Raw genomic sequence first — 14,062 nt, forward strand, 5'->3', positions numbered from 1 at the left:
GAACAGGTCCTTTCACGATTTCCGCTCGTCTCTTGTGGCTTCCGTGATTTTATGTTGTCGGTGGTTTGCTCGATAGAACAGTTCTCCCGGTAACTCTGTCGTAGCTGTAGTATCAGCTTGTTCCCAGGTTGCCCTGCATGTAACCTACGCAACCCCGTGAACAAGATATTCCGCGTTTATCAACGTTCATCAGTACCGTGGAAGGACAGTAAGCAGTCTTTTCGTCGCTTCCTCGAAGAAAGTCGAGCCTCTGGAAGCTCGCTTAGGCCAACACATCGCGCAGGTTCGAAACGTGGAGGATGAAAAGCGGGGCAAACCATTTTGAGTCCAATGCTGGATATGCAAATACCCCAGCGTTGCGCGTTGAGCTGGCACACGGTAGGGCACGGCCTGTATTAGAGCATCATATTTGCCCGATAGCGGCATCCCCTATAGGTGACTGGAGTCGCGAATAGTGCGCAGTATTTTTGTGACCTGCCAGGATCCTCGAGAGGGCGCAACTTTTTTTTTAAATGTGTCTATCGATTTCATGGGCCTGCGATGGCTATGCTTTGTTTCACGCCAAGTCCGACCGCAACTGCAATCTGATTAGCCAACCAAGCGGCGCCAAAAAGGGCATCGTCATGGCGCACGCCGCCTTTGTACGTTTGCTGTCGCCGATCCTGCGCCTTTGTACATTTGCGCCGCGATCCTGCATTTTTTCTTCTATTGGTTTAGTTGTTGATAGCATACACACAAAGACATCTAACAGTGTTGCTCAGAGTGCATGACACATTTATGAACGCAGACCTCATCGAGTTCTCTCGCTTCCTTTTTTCCGCAGTCGTCGAGGGTACGGTGACGTCCCTGAGGCACCTGGCGCGGCGTGACGTCACCGAAATCACGGTGTCAGCAGCCCGCGTCCACAGGGACTCTCCCCGGGAGCCCGCCTTCGCTGCCGCCCGCGACCGAAAAAACATGGCGGCGGCCGTCTTGGAGCGCCCCCTCAAGTGCGGCACCAAAGCCGGAAAGGGACACTTCCTCTTCCTCGGCGTCCGAGTGCTGGGAAAGCCGACTCTCCGCTGCGCCCCGAGGCTGAAACACTGGCGGAAACTACGGGATCGTGCGCGCCGCGACGGCACCAGTCCGTGCACCCTGCTGTGACGACACTGTGCGTGGTCTTCGGTGTGGAATTTGTGGAGTGACTCTCTGGCCTCGAGGAGACGGACGGACCCTGTGCGCGTCGTCGGAGATGCCGCGTCCTGTAAAGCTGCTATCAGATTTCAATAGGTCCTAGATACGAAATAGTGGGGAGATATACGATGTTGCGGCCTGTCTGCCGTGTGTACGAAGGGAATGCATTTTAAAGTCGGAGTCACTCCGCTCGTCTACCCTGGCCGCGGTTGAAGGGAGTGTGAAAACTGCATTGTTTACCGTGTCGTTGCCACTCGCCTATCATAAGTTTATTTTCTACACGAATGAAGCTCTTTGACCCAAATATGTTTTTTTTTTCTGTTTTTGGTTGTTACTTTTTCCTTTACAATCTGAACCCAAACGTTGTTGTGTTTTTTTTTTTTTTTTTTGTACTGTTTGCGACGTTTTGTTTCCGGTGGGTTTTGTATGCTTCGTTTTGCTTTCGCGAGGATTAGGGTGAGGGGTGCTTGCCAATGCCGTGCCAAATCAAAGGAACAAGACACTAATGAAGACTGTTCGAAGAGGTGGTGAAGCTAGTTTCAATCAATCGATCAGCTTTCTCTTTTTTCCCCAAGGCGAAAACACTGAACGGCCCAGGTGTACAAAAGACAGTGACGTCGTGAAAGGAACAATTCAGTGCCCCAAGCTCTAACGGCGGTCTCGAATACAAAATTTTCAAATGAGGTTCTAATTTACTGGCCACAGAAATGTACCACGCTGCTATTGTAGCGCCTTCGCAGTTTGCTTGCTTTACGATGCATGACGCAACGGGTGTCTGTGGGTGTGCTTGAGCGACGACAATTTCCCTGATATACCATACTGCGCAGTGCCACAGCGGAAAGAGCATAATGCAAACCATTCAATCAAGTGCAATGTTTGCCAGTGTGTAATGTACATAACTGTTTTGCTTTATTTTTATTTTTGTACATATTCAGGATTTATCTTAGGCCTATTGTGTTTTTTTTTCCCCAAGGTCACCGATCTCGCGCTGATCAGCGGTAGTACTTAATGGTCAGCTTTGCTTCGCTGCTGCACTAGCTTCGGAACCGTGCAGCAAAGTATACGGTTGTTTTGAGCTTGTGCAATACGTGCAGCCTATGAACTGAAACAAGTGACGATGTCCAGCGAAAGCAGAGCTCCAACGAACTGAATAGACGCACGATGTCGATCAATCGACCTTTTTTTTTCGCACTGAGGCGACACCAAGTGGCGAAAGCATGAAGTGCCATTGGCGTCCGGAAGGGAATTTGCACTACATCTTGTGCCTCCTCTACGATTCGTCTGAGTTGTGGACGAGGCAGGAGAGGTAGCGAAACTCCCCTCTTTGAGGACGCCAACCCTAGTTCGAGCTTTCGCCGTTGCGGCAAGGGGGGCCTGCGCGTGAGCAAAACTCTTATTGGAAAAGGTAATTTAAAGAGGCCACATTTTTTTTATATAGAATCGGCAAAGCCGTCCTTATAAGTGTAGTTAAAAAAGCTGACTATTGACTTAAAACCTTTGGCTGGTGACGTTTCTGTCATTCACTCATGTGCCGGTGAAAGAACGGTTCCTGATTATTTTGATTTGCGATTTCACGCGATGCAATAAGTCACCAGGCTTCTGCGGTGGAAACTGGACGAACAAGTCAGAATTAGTGTGTAAATACGCATTATATGTACAAATACGTGTATAATAGTGTAGATACGAATTGGAAACAAAATAAAATATCTTGTTGCAGGAGTCCGCCGCACATTTTCGTCGTTTTTTCTTCGGTCATTAGCTCGAATTTTTTGCGCATTTGTGTTTGGTGTTCGTTGTACATGATCTACTCTTGTAACTGGGCCGTGCGCATGTGCAAGTGGCGTTCTGCTATGGCGCCTGGAACCAGGGGCAGATTTAGAAGGGCCCTGCAACGACTTTTTGACTGGTTTTTTATTTGCACCGAACCTGAGCGCACTGAACGTAGTAACTTGGTAAAACTTTTCTAGAATTTCGCTTTATTTTCAAAGTTATAGGCAAATTAAAATTACAGAAAACAAGCAAAAAAATGACCTCCTTCATGCCGTCCCTGGTTCTGGCTTGGGTGGCCGTGAACAAAAGGAGGGGTAGTGGGCTCACGGCTGCTGCACTCCGTGGCGACGGCTCGAGAGGGCGCCACTAAAGCATGTGCTGGATAGGCTGGATGAAGCGGGCGGCCAGGGGGGGCTCGCTTTGCATTTGCTGCGCGACTAAACACTTATTCGGCATGACACTTTATTGACGCACTGATATTTACTCTCTCCAAGCCCGCTGGGTTGCCCGAACCACAAGAAATGAACGTCTTCCCTGCAATTTTTTTTTTTTTTTTTTTTTATGGGAAAGACGACATACACCAGTTTTTCATTTGTCGAAGAAATGTTTAGTGTTTGGTGAAATGGCAAATATTAGGTCAACAAAATAGATCAACAACGAACGAAGAGAGCGAACGTTAAGTAGCCCGCAACGCGGGCAGTTCGATGTTCCTCGAGGATTATTTCCGTCGAGATAATCTCCGAAAATTCTTCCCGGCTATGTTCCCAGTTTTAGCGAAAAATAGTCGATAGGGTCGGGTCCGGTGTATCGTGTATGGGGACGGAATAGACAGGTTCGTTCATTTGCTGTGCAAAAAAAGAAAAAGCAGCTCTTTTCAAAACGTGCCCCTAAACAATGATGAAAATAATCCCCGGAGAAAGGGACAGAGGACAAACACAAACTTCTAAAAACAGCTAGGTGACTGGTGCGCGACCGAGAAAACCCGCCTGCTTCGGACATCGAACCAGAAACCTCTCCATTACAAGTGGAGTGCTCTACCAACTGAGCTAACCAGGGGTTAGACGTCCGTAGAGCAAACGGTTTTTATCAGCTGCCACCAGTCGTACACCAACAAGGGTGAAGCTTGCAATTTAAGGTTACGATTATAATGCAAATTTTTCGGTCGCGCACCAGTCACCCAGCTGTTTTCGGATATTTGTGTCTGTCCTTTGTCCCTCTCGTTCCCCTGCTCCAGGGATTATTTTCATAATTTTTGTCCAGCTCGCTTGCAGCTTTGCATTTAATTGCATTATAATCACAACCCCTAAACAAGCCGGATTCAGCCTCATCATCGTGAAGTAACTATTGTCGACACTGGATATGCTGTGTTATTTTAAACAGTTCTTATCCTGTTCGGATAACGCGACACCGTGGGGTACGTACAAATTACAGTATGTTGTTCGATTGATCAGCCTCAAAGGTTCAGAGGTGTTTATTGGCTAAAGCAACCATATGACCGAGAGCCCGATGCAATCAAAAGGCAGAAGCTCGTGCATACATATGCTGATTTCCTCCTCGGCCATACGTTAACAGATGAAATGGAGATGTTGGAATGTAATTTACATAAGGTGAGAATACTTAGCCTAATAAAGAGAGTAGGTGTCGTGGTGATTCCGCACCAGATCTTTAAATTCGTCTACGCTTGGGGCCTGGCGAGTAGCACCTGGTAAGTGATTCCACAGGGTAGGCGCTTGGACAAAGAGGGAGGTACAGGCACTAATGGTGCGGGCAAAGCGCTGTTCAAGTTTCGAGGGGTCTCGCCTAGACCTCCTAAAGTAACCATCAGGGATGGGACAGACACCATGTAGGTACCTGTAGAGGAGGACCCGTCTGAAGAACAGTCGACGTTTATCAAGTCTGGACCACCGGAGGGATTGCAGCCGCCTTTCATAGGGTAGCTTGCTTGCCCCCTTGTCCTGCAAGTAGAGTGCTGTCTTTGTGGCCTTTCTTTGCGTCGACTCTAGTCTCCTCTGTAGGTCAACCTGGCGGGGGCTCCAGACAGAGGAGCAATACTCCAAAACCGGCAGTACAAGAGCCGTGTACAGTGTACAAAAGGCATGGCTTGGCATCTCACTTGTTGTCCTGGTTATGAAGCCTCTCAGTTTGCTCGCCCTTTTACAGACGTAGTCAACGTGCCTTCTAAAAAAAAAAGGGTCTTGCCAAACCAAACACCAAGAATCTTAGTGTCTGTGACCTCTTGTATGCGCGCTTCCCTTATGCATTGTAGACGACGTCGACGGGTTTCCTTTTTCTTGATATTTTAAGGTACACAGTTTTGTCTGGGTTGAGGAGCAGTCCGTTGACTTCTGACCACATGCAGATCCTGTGCAGATCGGACTGCAGGGTTTGGCGGTCGTGAGAGGACTGGATTATGCAATACAGTATGTGATCATCTGCATACCGAAGAATGTTAGATTGTATGTCGACCGCAAGGTCGTCGATGTATAGGTTGAAGAGGAGTGGCCCTATAACAGAGCCCCGAGGCACACCCACTCTGACATTGTGCCATTGGCTAAAGGCACCGTGGAAGTTAACTCGCTGACGGCGATTACCCAGGAAGTTCGATACCCATTTAAGGGTTGCTCCGGAGATCCCCAAAGCATGGGAGCATGGTAAGGATGTGGTCATGGTTCACACTGTCGAAGGCCTTCGAGAAGTCTATGGACAGCACATCTGCTTCCTTCGAGCTGTCCAGGGCACTGCTCAGGTCGTGGTGCAGGAGAGAGAGAGAGCAGAGTTTCGCAACTCCACCCCTTCCTAAAGCCATGTTGAGAGCTGCAGAAAAGGTTGTTGACTTCTAGGTGCGTGGAGATTTTACTACAAATTAAGGTTTCAAATATTTTGCAGAGGATGCAGGTGAGGCTTATTGGCCGGTAACTTTCGAGAGAGTTCAGTGGTTTCCCCGTTCCTTTGTGGACAGGGGTCACATGCGCTAGCTTCCAGACATCAGGGATGAGTGCCCTGGAAAAGGAGTCGTTGTACAGGTCTGCCAATGGGACGAGAGTGCCGCAGCGCAGGCCTTCAGCAGGAAGGGGGGAATGCCATCTGGGCCAGGGGAGGCGCCAGGTTTCAGCTGGGAGATGGCAGCCGCAACGTCCTCGGTGGTAACGGGTGGAGGGACGAACACAGGAATTGACTCTGTCCGGTTGTGCTTCTCAGCAGGGGGACTTTCAACTTGGGGAGGAGGGCAGGAGTTGTTAAACGCGGGCACCGCATCGCTGAAGTGTTGGCCAAAGGAGTTGGCGATGACCTGAGCATCGTCAGTGTATGTACCTCCTATTTGAAACTGGGTAGCAGCACTGTTACGTCGCAATGATCCGTAGAACTGCCAGAAACGTCTGGGGCACGTTCTTGCCTGGCTTGCCATGTCGCAGAGGTAATTCCGATAGGATACTCTTATCTCCCTTTTCAGCTATCTAAAGAGATCCTTGTATGCCGCCCAATGAGTTGCAGACTGTGTTTTTGAGGCCCTTTTGAAGAAGCGCCTAGTCTTGCTTGACAACTGCTTGATGAGTCCAGTTATCCATGGTTTGCTTTTCTTGTGTTTGGAAGAGATCATAGTATGCATAGAGTTTCTTCATGCAGCCCAGAACATATCATAGAATAGGTCCCATGGGACCTATTCTATGATATGTCATGTCATATTCTATGATATGTCCGTCAGAAAGTCCGTGCAGAGAAACCAAGGAGCCAGGGCAACAGAGCGTTCCAGTGAGTCACGTCCGTCCTTGTTAAACAAGATTGCCTGCTTTGAGATTATTCGTTTTCTTGTGCAGCTGAAGTTACAGGAGGAGGAGATTCCAATGTGGTCAGAGTTAGCGGGGGAGTGTCAGACACCGATAGTAATTGGGCAGGGTTCCGGCAGAGAAATAGGTCTAGGGTATGACCCCAAACATTGCCACGGACGTGCGTTGGGAAGCGGACAATCTGTGTGAGGTTCGCATACTGCATCCAGTCCAGGAACTTGGCCTCTGTCTCGTTTGTTGGCATCGGATCAGCAGAATTCCAGTTGATGTGAAGGTTGAAGTCCCCAGTTAAAACTTAACAGTATGTTCATGTGCCATGTGGCCTTTTTTACGGGAGCTGATCCGATCGAAAACTGCGCACAGCTCAGCGAAGACACCATGACCTGTATTGGGGGCCCTGTACAGTGAACTGAGAAGCAGTTTTCCGCCTCGGCAGTTGAGTTCGGCCCAAACCAGCTCGGAGTTGGGAGCCTCTAAGGGGCCATACGCACATTCGCGTTTGAACGCGTTTGAGTGCGTTGCGGAGTCCTTGCGGCCAGGCGCGGACGCTTGCGGAGCGACGCGCGCCTTCTCGCAACGCTCAGAAGCGCGACGCAAGCGAGTAGAGACTCGCTCAACTTTTCGAAGCGTTGCGGTGCGTTCGGATGCGTTCGACCAATCAGAAGCCGAAAGAAGAGAGGGGGTGACGTGTTCGCTCGCCGCACCCGGCCGACTCGGCGAGACGTATCCGGTTCGCGAATCGCCGGTCGCAGTGCTTGCTTTTTCGTTTTGGAGAGCGGTGGGGACTGTATTTTCCAAGGCTGCGATGGTTCAAGCTTGACAAAACGTCGGGGAAGCCGGCGAGATTGTCCCAAGATCGAACACTTCGATGCTGTCGCTGTACGCCGCCATGTTGCCTTGGATTTCGCTTATTAGGGAGTTTTCGTAGACCGCGTTTCCCCCTCCGCTAGACCCTCCGCAACGAAGTAGCCGCTACTGCGCGCCGATAGCCTGGGCTGTAGAGTTCCGGCTAGCGTAGCTGGTTGCGGAGAGTGTTGCGGGACAGCGGAAACGATCTACGAAAACTCCCTATTAGGGAGTTTTCGTAGACCGCGCTGCCCCCTCCGCTAAGCGTTCCGCAACGAAGAAGTTGCTACTGCGCCTGCGCGCCGATAGCCTTGACTGTGGAGTTCCCGCTATCGTAGCGGGTTGCGGAGGGCCTTGCGGGACGGCGAAAACGATCTACGAAAACTCCCTATTATTGGTGAGCCGCTAGCGACGATAGCGCGTTCTTATGGCTCTTGACTGCGGTTGACTGCGTGTCAACACAACTGTGCGTACAAGTTTGGCGCAAGCGGTCTTCGCAACGCAACGCGTCCGCTTGCCGCTACGGAAAAACGTGCGTATGGGCCTTAAAGGGATACTGAAGCGAAACTTGAAATACACCTATTATGGTCAGAAATAGGTTCAATATGATCAATGATATTCATAAATCATAATCGCGCGTTTGTATTTTGAACGGATGGCTATATTTTTCACCCTGATGGGCCCGATTGGGCGCGCGCTCAAAAATCGGCCATCGGAGAGCGCGATGCGTCTTGGGATATTGGGCGCATTCGTGACGTCACTTGTGCCGGTCGGGAAAGGCTACGGCGTGAATGTTGTGGTTACGAGCGTTGCCACTTGGTGGCGCGTCGACGATTTACGACCTGTGACAACGTCGCCGTTTGAGATGCGCAAGGGCTGCAAGCACGCTGCACCACGGCAAGTCGGCAACCACGGCAGCACTGACAAAACCAGCTCTGAGGCCGGATTCTCAAAGCGAATTCACGACGAAAAAAGTGCGTACGACAAATTTGAGAGAAAACCCGTGCTCTCGAAACGAAATTGTCGTAACCTTTGCGCAGGTTACGACAGAATCCTACGACAGCTCCGAAGCTGTCTTACGCACTTTTTACGATCAAATCAACAAGGCCGACAGCGTCGCTCAGTTACTTGGTATCGGCCACCAACGGACATTTATTTTTCTTCGTGCTCTTCTCGTGCGTCCCGACTTCAACCAGCAAGAAAAAAGGAAGGAGTACTTAAAACAGACCACGACGATCAAGAACGCAGGATCCACAAACACACGAGAAGAGCTACAACAGCCACGATTCTGCCGACCGAGCGAGCTCGGCAGAATATAGTAGGCCTAGCAGCAACATCGACTCGGCGCACCGTTGCTCCGGCGGTCCTTGGCCAAGACCGTCTGTCCATGACCGGCTGGCCTGCTGAATGGAATATGCCCGCGCGACCCTTGTGGACCCTTACCGGATGAGTAGTTTGATCCCTGAACTAAATTTCAGAGGTCAATATTTCCCCCTTGTCATCTCGATCTCCTTGTTTTCCGAGACAGCGGTGACGAACGCTGTCGTCGAAAAGGGACTCTCATTGATTCTATCTCCTTGTTTTGTGTGATATAGAACTCAAATAAACGCCATACGGATTACCTTGGCAACTCGGTATGTATACACTCTGTTATTAGTATGCCATTTTTATTCTGACTCGACGCTACGTCAGTGTCGAGCTATAGCAGTTCGTGGGAGCTACGCGATGTCGGTCTAACCTTTCTTTGCCGAGTGTCATGTCAGTATCGAGTTGCAATCGTAAAAGATCGGTCCAGAAGCGCTTACCGAAACGCGGTCTAAGAGCGAATCCAGCACTTCGATCAAACGCGCGCGTCCGCTCCGAGTGTGAACAGGTATTTGGCATTTGCGTGGCTCTTGCTGACACCCTCGTAGTTCAAACATATCCTTTTTAACGTCGGCTTGCAGCTCGCGACTCGCAGCAACTAATACCGGCCGTGCCATTAGCATGCTCGGGCCGTTTCGTGCAAAGAGCCGCAACGAGAACGAGCTCACTGTGGCCAACTACGCTTTGGCTTCCTCCGCCAAGGCTTTGCAAACGCGTTCAGGCCTAGGCCAATTCTGCCGGCACGCCGTATTGCCGCAGAACGGCGCTGCTATTTTGGCACAAGTGATGTCACGAGAACTTCCCCCCATCCACCAGATGAGAATTTGAAATCGTTTAATTATGTTTAAAATTAGTTCTCCTGTGTTTTACAGCGCAATATTTATATTTCCGAGGTGGTGCCTGTCCCTAGCCCATATTTATGCAACAAGATCGGCGCTAAAATTTCGTTTCACTACCCCTTTAATGGCGCATTCACACTGGAAGCGGATCCGCGTTCGCGAAGCGGTCGCGGATGCGGTTCGTGAGCGACCCCGTTCAGACTCGCCGAGAGCCGGTTGGCGGTCTCTCGGCGATCACGCGTGATCCTTCGAGACTTGCGTTTGGCAACCCTGTTTTACAATCCAAAATCCACTTTAATTCAAGATCCAAAGCCAAAGTTTTGCTATTTTGGCACTCGGAATATTTTTCTCTGGGATGATCGCGCGCATCACGAGTTCAGGCAGCGAAAAAGAAAGCATGGACCCGCCAAACTCGCCTGTGATTCCCTCGACTTCGCCCACAAGCAAAGCCCAGCTAGGCGCGCCTTGCTGACTCAGAACAGGATGCCCCCGACCTTTTCTTCGAAGTGGACCCTTCCCGCATGAATAGCTGACCTTGTCGACCCTGTTTTCGGGATAGAGGGCCAGTTTTCTCCCCTCGTTGTTGTTTGCTGTTATCATTTTCGAAGTTGTGAGCGGTGGGGTGGACCGTGGTGCGGGGGAATGTGTTCCGTGCTAGCCGGTCGTGGCTTCGTTGGTGGCGGACTCTCCTCTCGTCACTTGCTCGTCGATCGCGTCTACTGTTTGTTTGACATTAAGCTCAAATAAACGCCGTATGGATTACCTCTGCATCGTCTGGTACGTACACTTTATTCCTTGAGTGGGTTCCTTTTATGTATTTTATTAGTAGTAAACGCTACAGGTCGAGCTAGCGCAGGTACCCTGCCCCCTCCGCGGTAGTGCGTTGGCTACGCAATCGAGCTCACGACGTCACTATCGGCCTTCGTGGTGGTCATGCACGGTGTCGAAAGCTTTCAATAGTTCACGCGACTATCTTAGTGGGTAGAAAGGCTGTTATTTCGGTCGATCAGGGGCGGGCTCCGACGTTCTACAGGCAGAGATTAGCAAGGCAGCGAGCTTGGGTTGTGGCACCGGGAATAATAAACAAACTCTTACCCAAACCAAATCACCGGTGCGAAGCCCGTTAAAATTACGAGGCAATTCTTTTCGCGGCGGATTCGAGTGACGGACGTGAACATCAAGTTTCTCCGTTGATTTGTCGAAAGCTAAGACTACAGCGCTAGGACTACACCGCCTTGGACGCCTCCCCACCGACAGGTGCCATCTTGTTTCGAAACTCACTGACGTCACGTCAGCGTCGCGTTGTGATTGGTTACCGCTTTGCGGTTCGTGAAAGCGGTTGGGAGAAATCGGTCTCGAAGCGGTTGGCAAAAACGCGCTCCAACCGCTCGATCCTAGCCGCTTTGCGGTTGAGAACGCGCGGATCCGCTTCGCGAACGCGGATCCGCTTCCAGTGTGAACGCGCCATAAGTCCGCACGGCGCACAGGGGAGAATTTACGTTTTACGGCGACCAGGACGCCGCCTCCGCGTCCACTTCGGTCTCTTCTGAACACGGCGAACTCGGAGCCGAATATTTCATGGTCCGGAACAGGGTCACCGAGCCACGTTTCGTGCACGCACAATGCATCGGGTGAATTACAGGCCAGGTCGGATTTGAGTTCAGGTACCTTGTTCAGGACACTTCTTGCGTTGTAGCACTGCACGCGGAAGGGCCCAGGGCGCTTGCAGTGGATGTCGCCGGAGAGTATCAGTAGTCCAAGTAGCATAGTTTTCGTGGTACTGGCGGTACTGACGGAGTGGCTGGTTTTAGGCCTAGTGGGGCGAGGAAGCAGGCCTTTACCGTCCCGGACTGTTGATCCGGGCGAGACCCGCTGTTCCGCAGCAATCACTTCGGAGACATTCGTTCTTTGGCTTTGACAGAGAACGACGAAAAAGCACAACATGGTGAAAAGAGCAGGAGACCAGCGCAGCTGCCCTGATCTGCGATCGGCTGACGCCATAACTTCGCGTAACCTCGTTGTATTTCATGTTGTGAGCGGGGAATACTTATGCAGTTCGGCTAAATATTTTCGACAGTTATTATCTTGTAGATTGACACGGCTGAGTGCATAATGCAGGGAAAAAATCAGCATAATACGAAACAAACATTCCAGTTGCATTTGTTCTGCCGCGCACGGACTCACCAAAAATAGTTTTCATTTGTTTATTTTTGTTCTCAAAAATAGTACAATGCTTTCTTAAAATCCCGCAGAAATTCTATTCGCCATAGAACACACAAGAAAATAATACGCTGCAATTTAGCCGCCACCAGCACCCGGAATTGCGCCTACGCAGGCTGCCACAGCCCACTGACGAGAAAATCCACAGCCTAGCGCAGTCGGGCAACACTGACGTATACTCTCAAAACCTAGGCTAGGTGGCGCAAGCTACCGCCCGCTGCAAAAAGTATAGCCATTAACATCTACCCATCCATCCAACCAGAGACGCGCGCTCACTGCGCGCGCTGTACGCCGCTTCGTTCGAGACTGCCGCTCAACCGCTCAACTCACCGACGTCACGCCGCTGCGCTGGCGCTGCTGTCGGTACTGCGCATGCGCAGACGCTTTCTTCCAAAATATCTAATTTCTGCAACCATAAAAAAAAAAAAAAAGTCCGGCTTTTTGCGGAGCGTTATCGAGATTCAAGCTTCAAACGCTAAAAGCATCGCGTCTTCCTCCGACCAACAAAACCTTGTAAAAAGTTTTTTTTTTTTGCTTGTGTTTTGTGTTTAGAGAGCTAGCTCATTGCCCCATACTTCGTATCCGCTTACGACGAATCGCAATGGGCGTCACGGGCCACGGGACCAAGCCAACCCAACGCCGTGCGGGTGTCACGTTTGCGTATTGTTCATACGCGTCGCGAAGTAGTTCTAACGAGATTTAATTGTCGGAAGAAAAGGCGGTGCTTTTGGCGTTTGGAGCGTGTACGTCTTAGAGTGGCTTCATACACACGCGCGCTTTTGCTTGAGTGGTGACATCTCAGCCATTTTTCCGCCCAATCGTTTCTTTGTGCATTTTGAAGTGCGCGCAATCCGGTGTCACTCAGCTCGAGCGCATAGCCTTGGCTAATGCAGAGACGCCATTTTACCGCCCAAGCCACGTACCGAGTGCGCGAGAGCGTCACGCGCTGGCACATTCAGGGCAACAATGGATGTCTTCACCCTGAGACAGACAGACATGCAGGCACCCTAGTACGTCTGAATAAGATAGCATACCTAATTACAATTCACCTACCTACATAAAGGGCGAAATCAGTAATGCTCCGCAAAACGCCAAACCTTTTTTTTTTTTTTTTTTCTAATGTTTTTGAGGTGAAGACGGGCGTCTCCAGCTCGTTTCTCGCCCTCCCGCGGCGGAAACAGGAAGCGCTCTAGTGAGGGTCCCCCGATTCTCCTGTTCAGCGGACACGGCGGGAATTCGCGCGATCATGGCTCGCGATTCCAAACGCAAACAACACTGTTCACGGTCCCAATATAGTGCTGCAGCCGGTATGGGATTGTACCTTACTAGAGAGTTTTAGTATCGCGTATAGAAGCAAACGACAGCGCTGTGCGTTTGCGTTAGAGTTGCGTGCCCCACGTTGTGCGTCAGGCTCCGCGCACGCGCTAACGCAAACACACAGCGCTTGCGTTCGCTCGTATACGCAATACTAAAACTCTCTGCTGTTTCACCGGCTTCCAACGCCAACGACACGTGCTGCAGTGAGCAGACATGCAAGCAGGTAGGCTAGGGTGCCTTCATGTACGCTGCGATTAGGGTGGAAACATCTGGCCACTTTGTGCCACAATTTTATTTTTTGTTCAGAAGCGCGTGAAAGAGCGCGTCCCTGCACGCGTTTGTGGCGCTGACTGTGCTATGGCGACATTTTGTTTTCGTCGATTTCTTTGTATTTTTCCTGTGAGCGCGTGCTGTCGGCATCGGGTACTACAAAGGGTGGGTAGGCGTTCCTTCGAACTGGAAAGGCTGAAATTGGCGAAACGACGGCACGTAAAAATGAAAGGAACAAAATGTTAAGAAAATATTAATAAAGAAAAAAATTTTTTTTTCATCTTTTTTTTTTTTTTTTTTTTTGGGGGGGGGGGGGGGGGGTGGGCATTTGGTCTGGAAGGATTTTGGCGACGACTTTGTAACTCTTGCTGACTGTCAAAAGTCGTGACATTGATAGCAAAATTTGCTTTACCCACAATTAATGTAACTTTATGTGGATTTCTCACATTAGCGAGAATGTTTTGATTGATTTTAGAC

General features: G+C 50.3%; 1 protein-coding gene across 1 annotated transcript in view; it reads left to right on the forward strand.

Annotated features, from left to right (window-relative positions):
- The window catches only part of LOC8034511 (meteorin-like protein), a 61,530-nt gene extending 58,638 nt beyond the window's left edge, over positions 1-2,892 (forward strand). Inside the window, exon 5 of the mRNA XM_029972195.4 lies at positions 824-2,892. Coding sequence (XP_029828055.3) covers positions 824-1,143 — 320 coding nt within the window. The 3' untranslated portion in view covers positions 1,144-2,892. The remainder of the gene's footprint in view (positions 1-823) is intronic.
- The last annotated feature ends 11,170 nt before the right edge of the window (positions 2,893-14,062 follow it).

The sequence above is a fragment of the Ixodes scapularis genome, unplaced genomic scaffold, assembly GCF_016920785.2.
Source record: "Ixodes scapularis isolate PalLabHiFi unplaced genomic scaffold, ASM1692078v2 PGA_scaffold6__148_contigs__length_123643588, whole genome shotgun sequence".
In the NCBI taxonomy this organism is placed as follows: Eukaryota; Metazoa; Arthropoda; class Arachnida; order Ixodida; family Ixodidae; genus Ixodes; species Ixodes scapularis.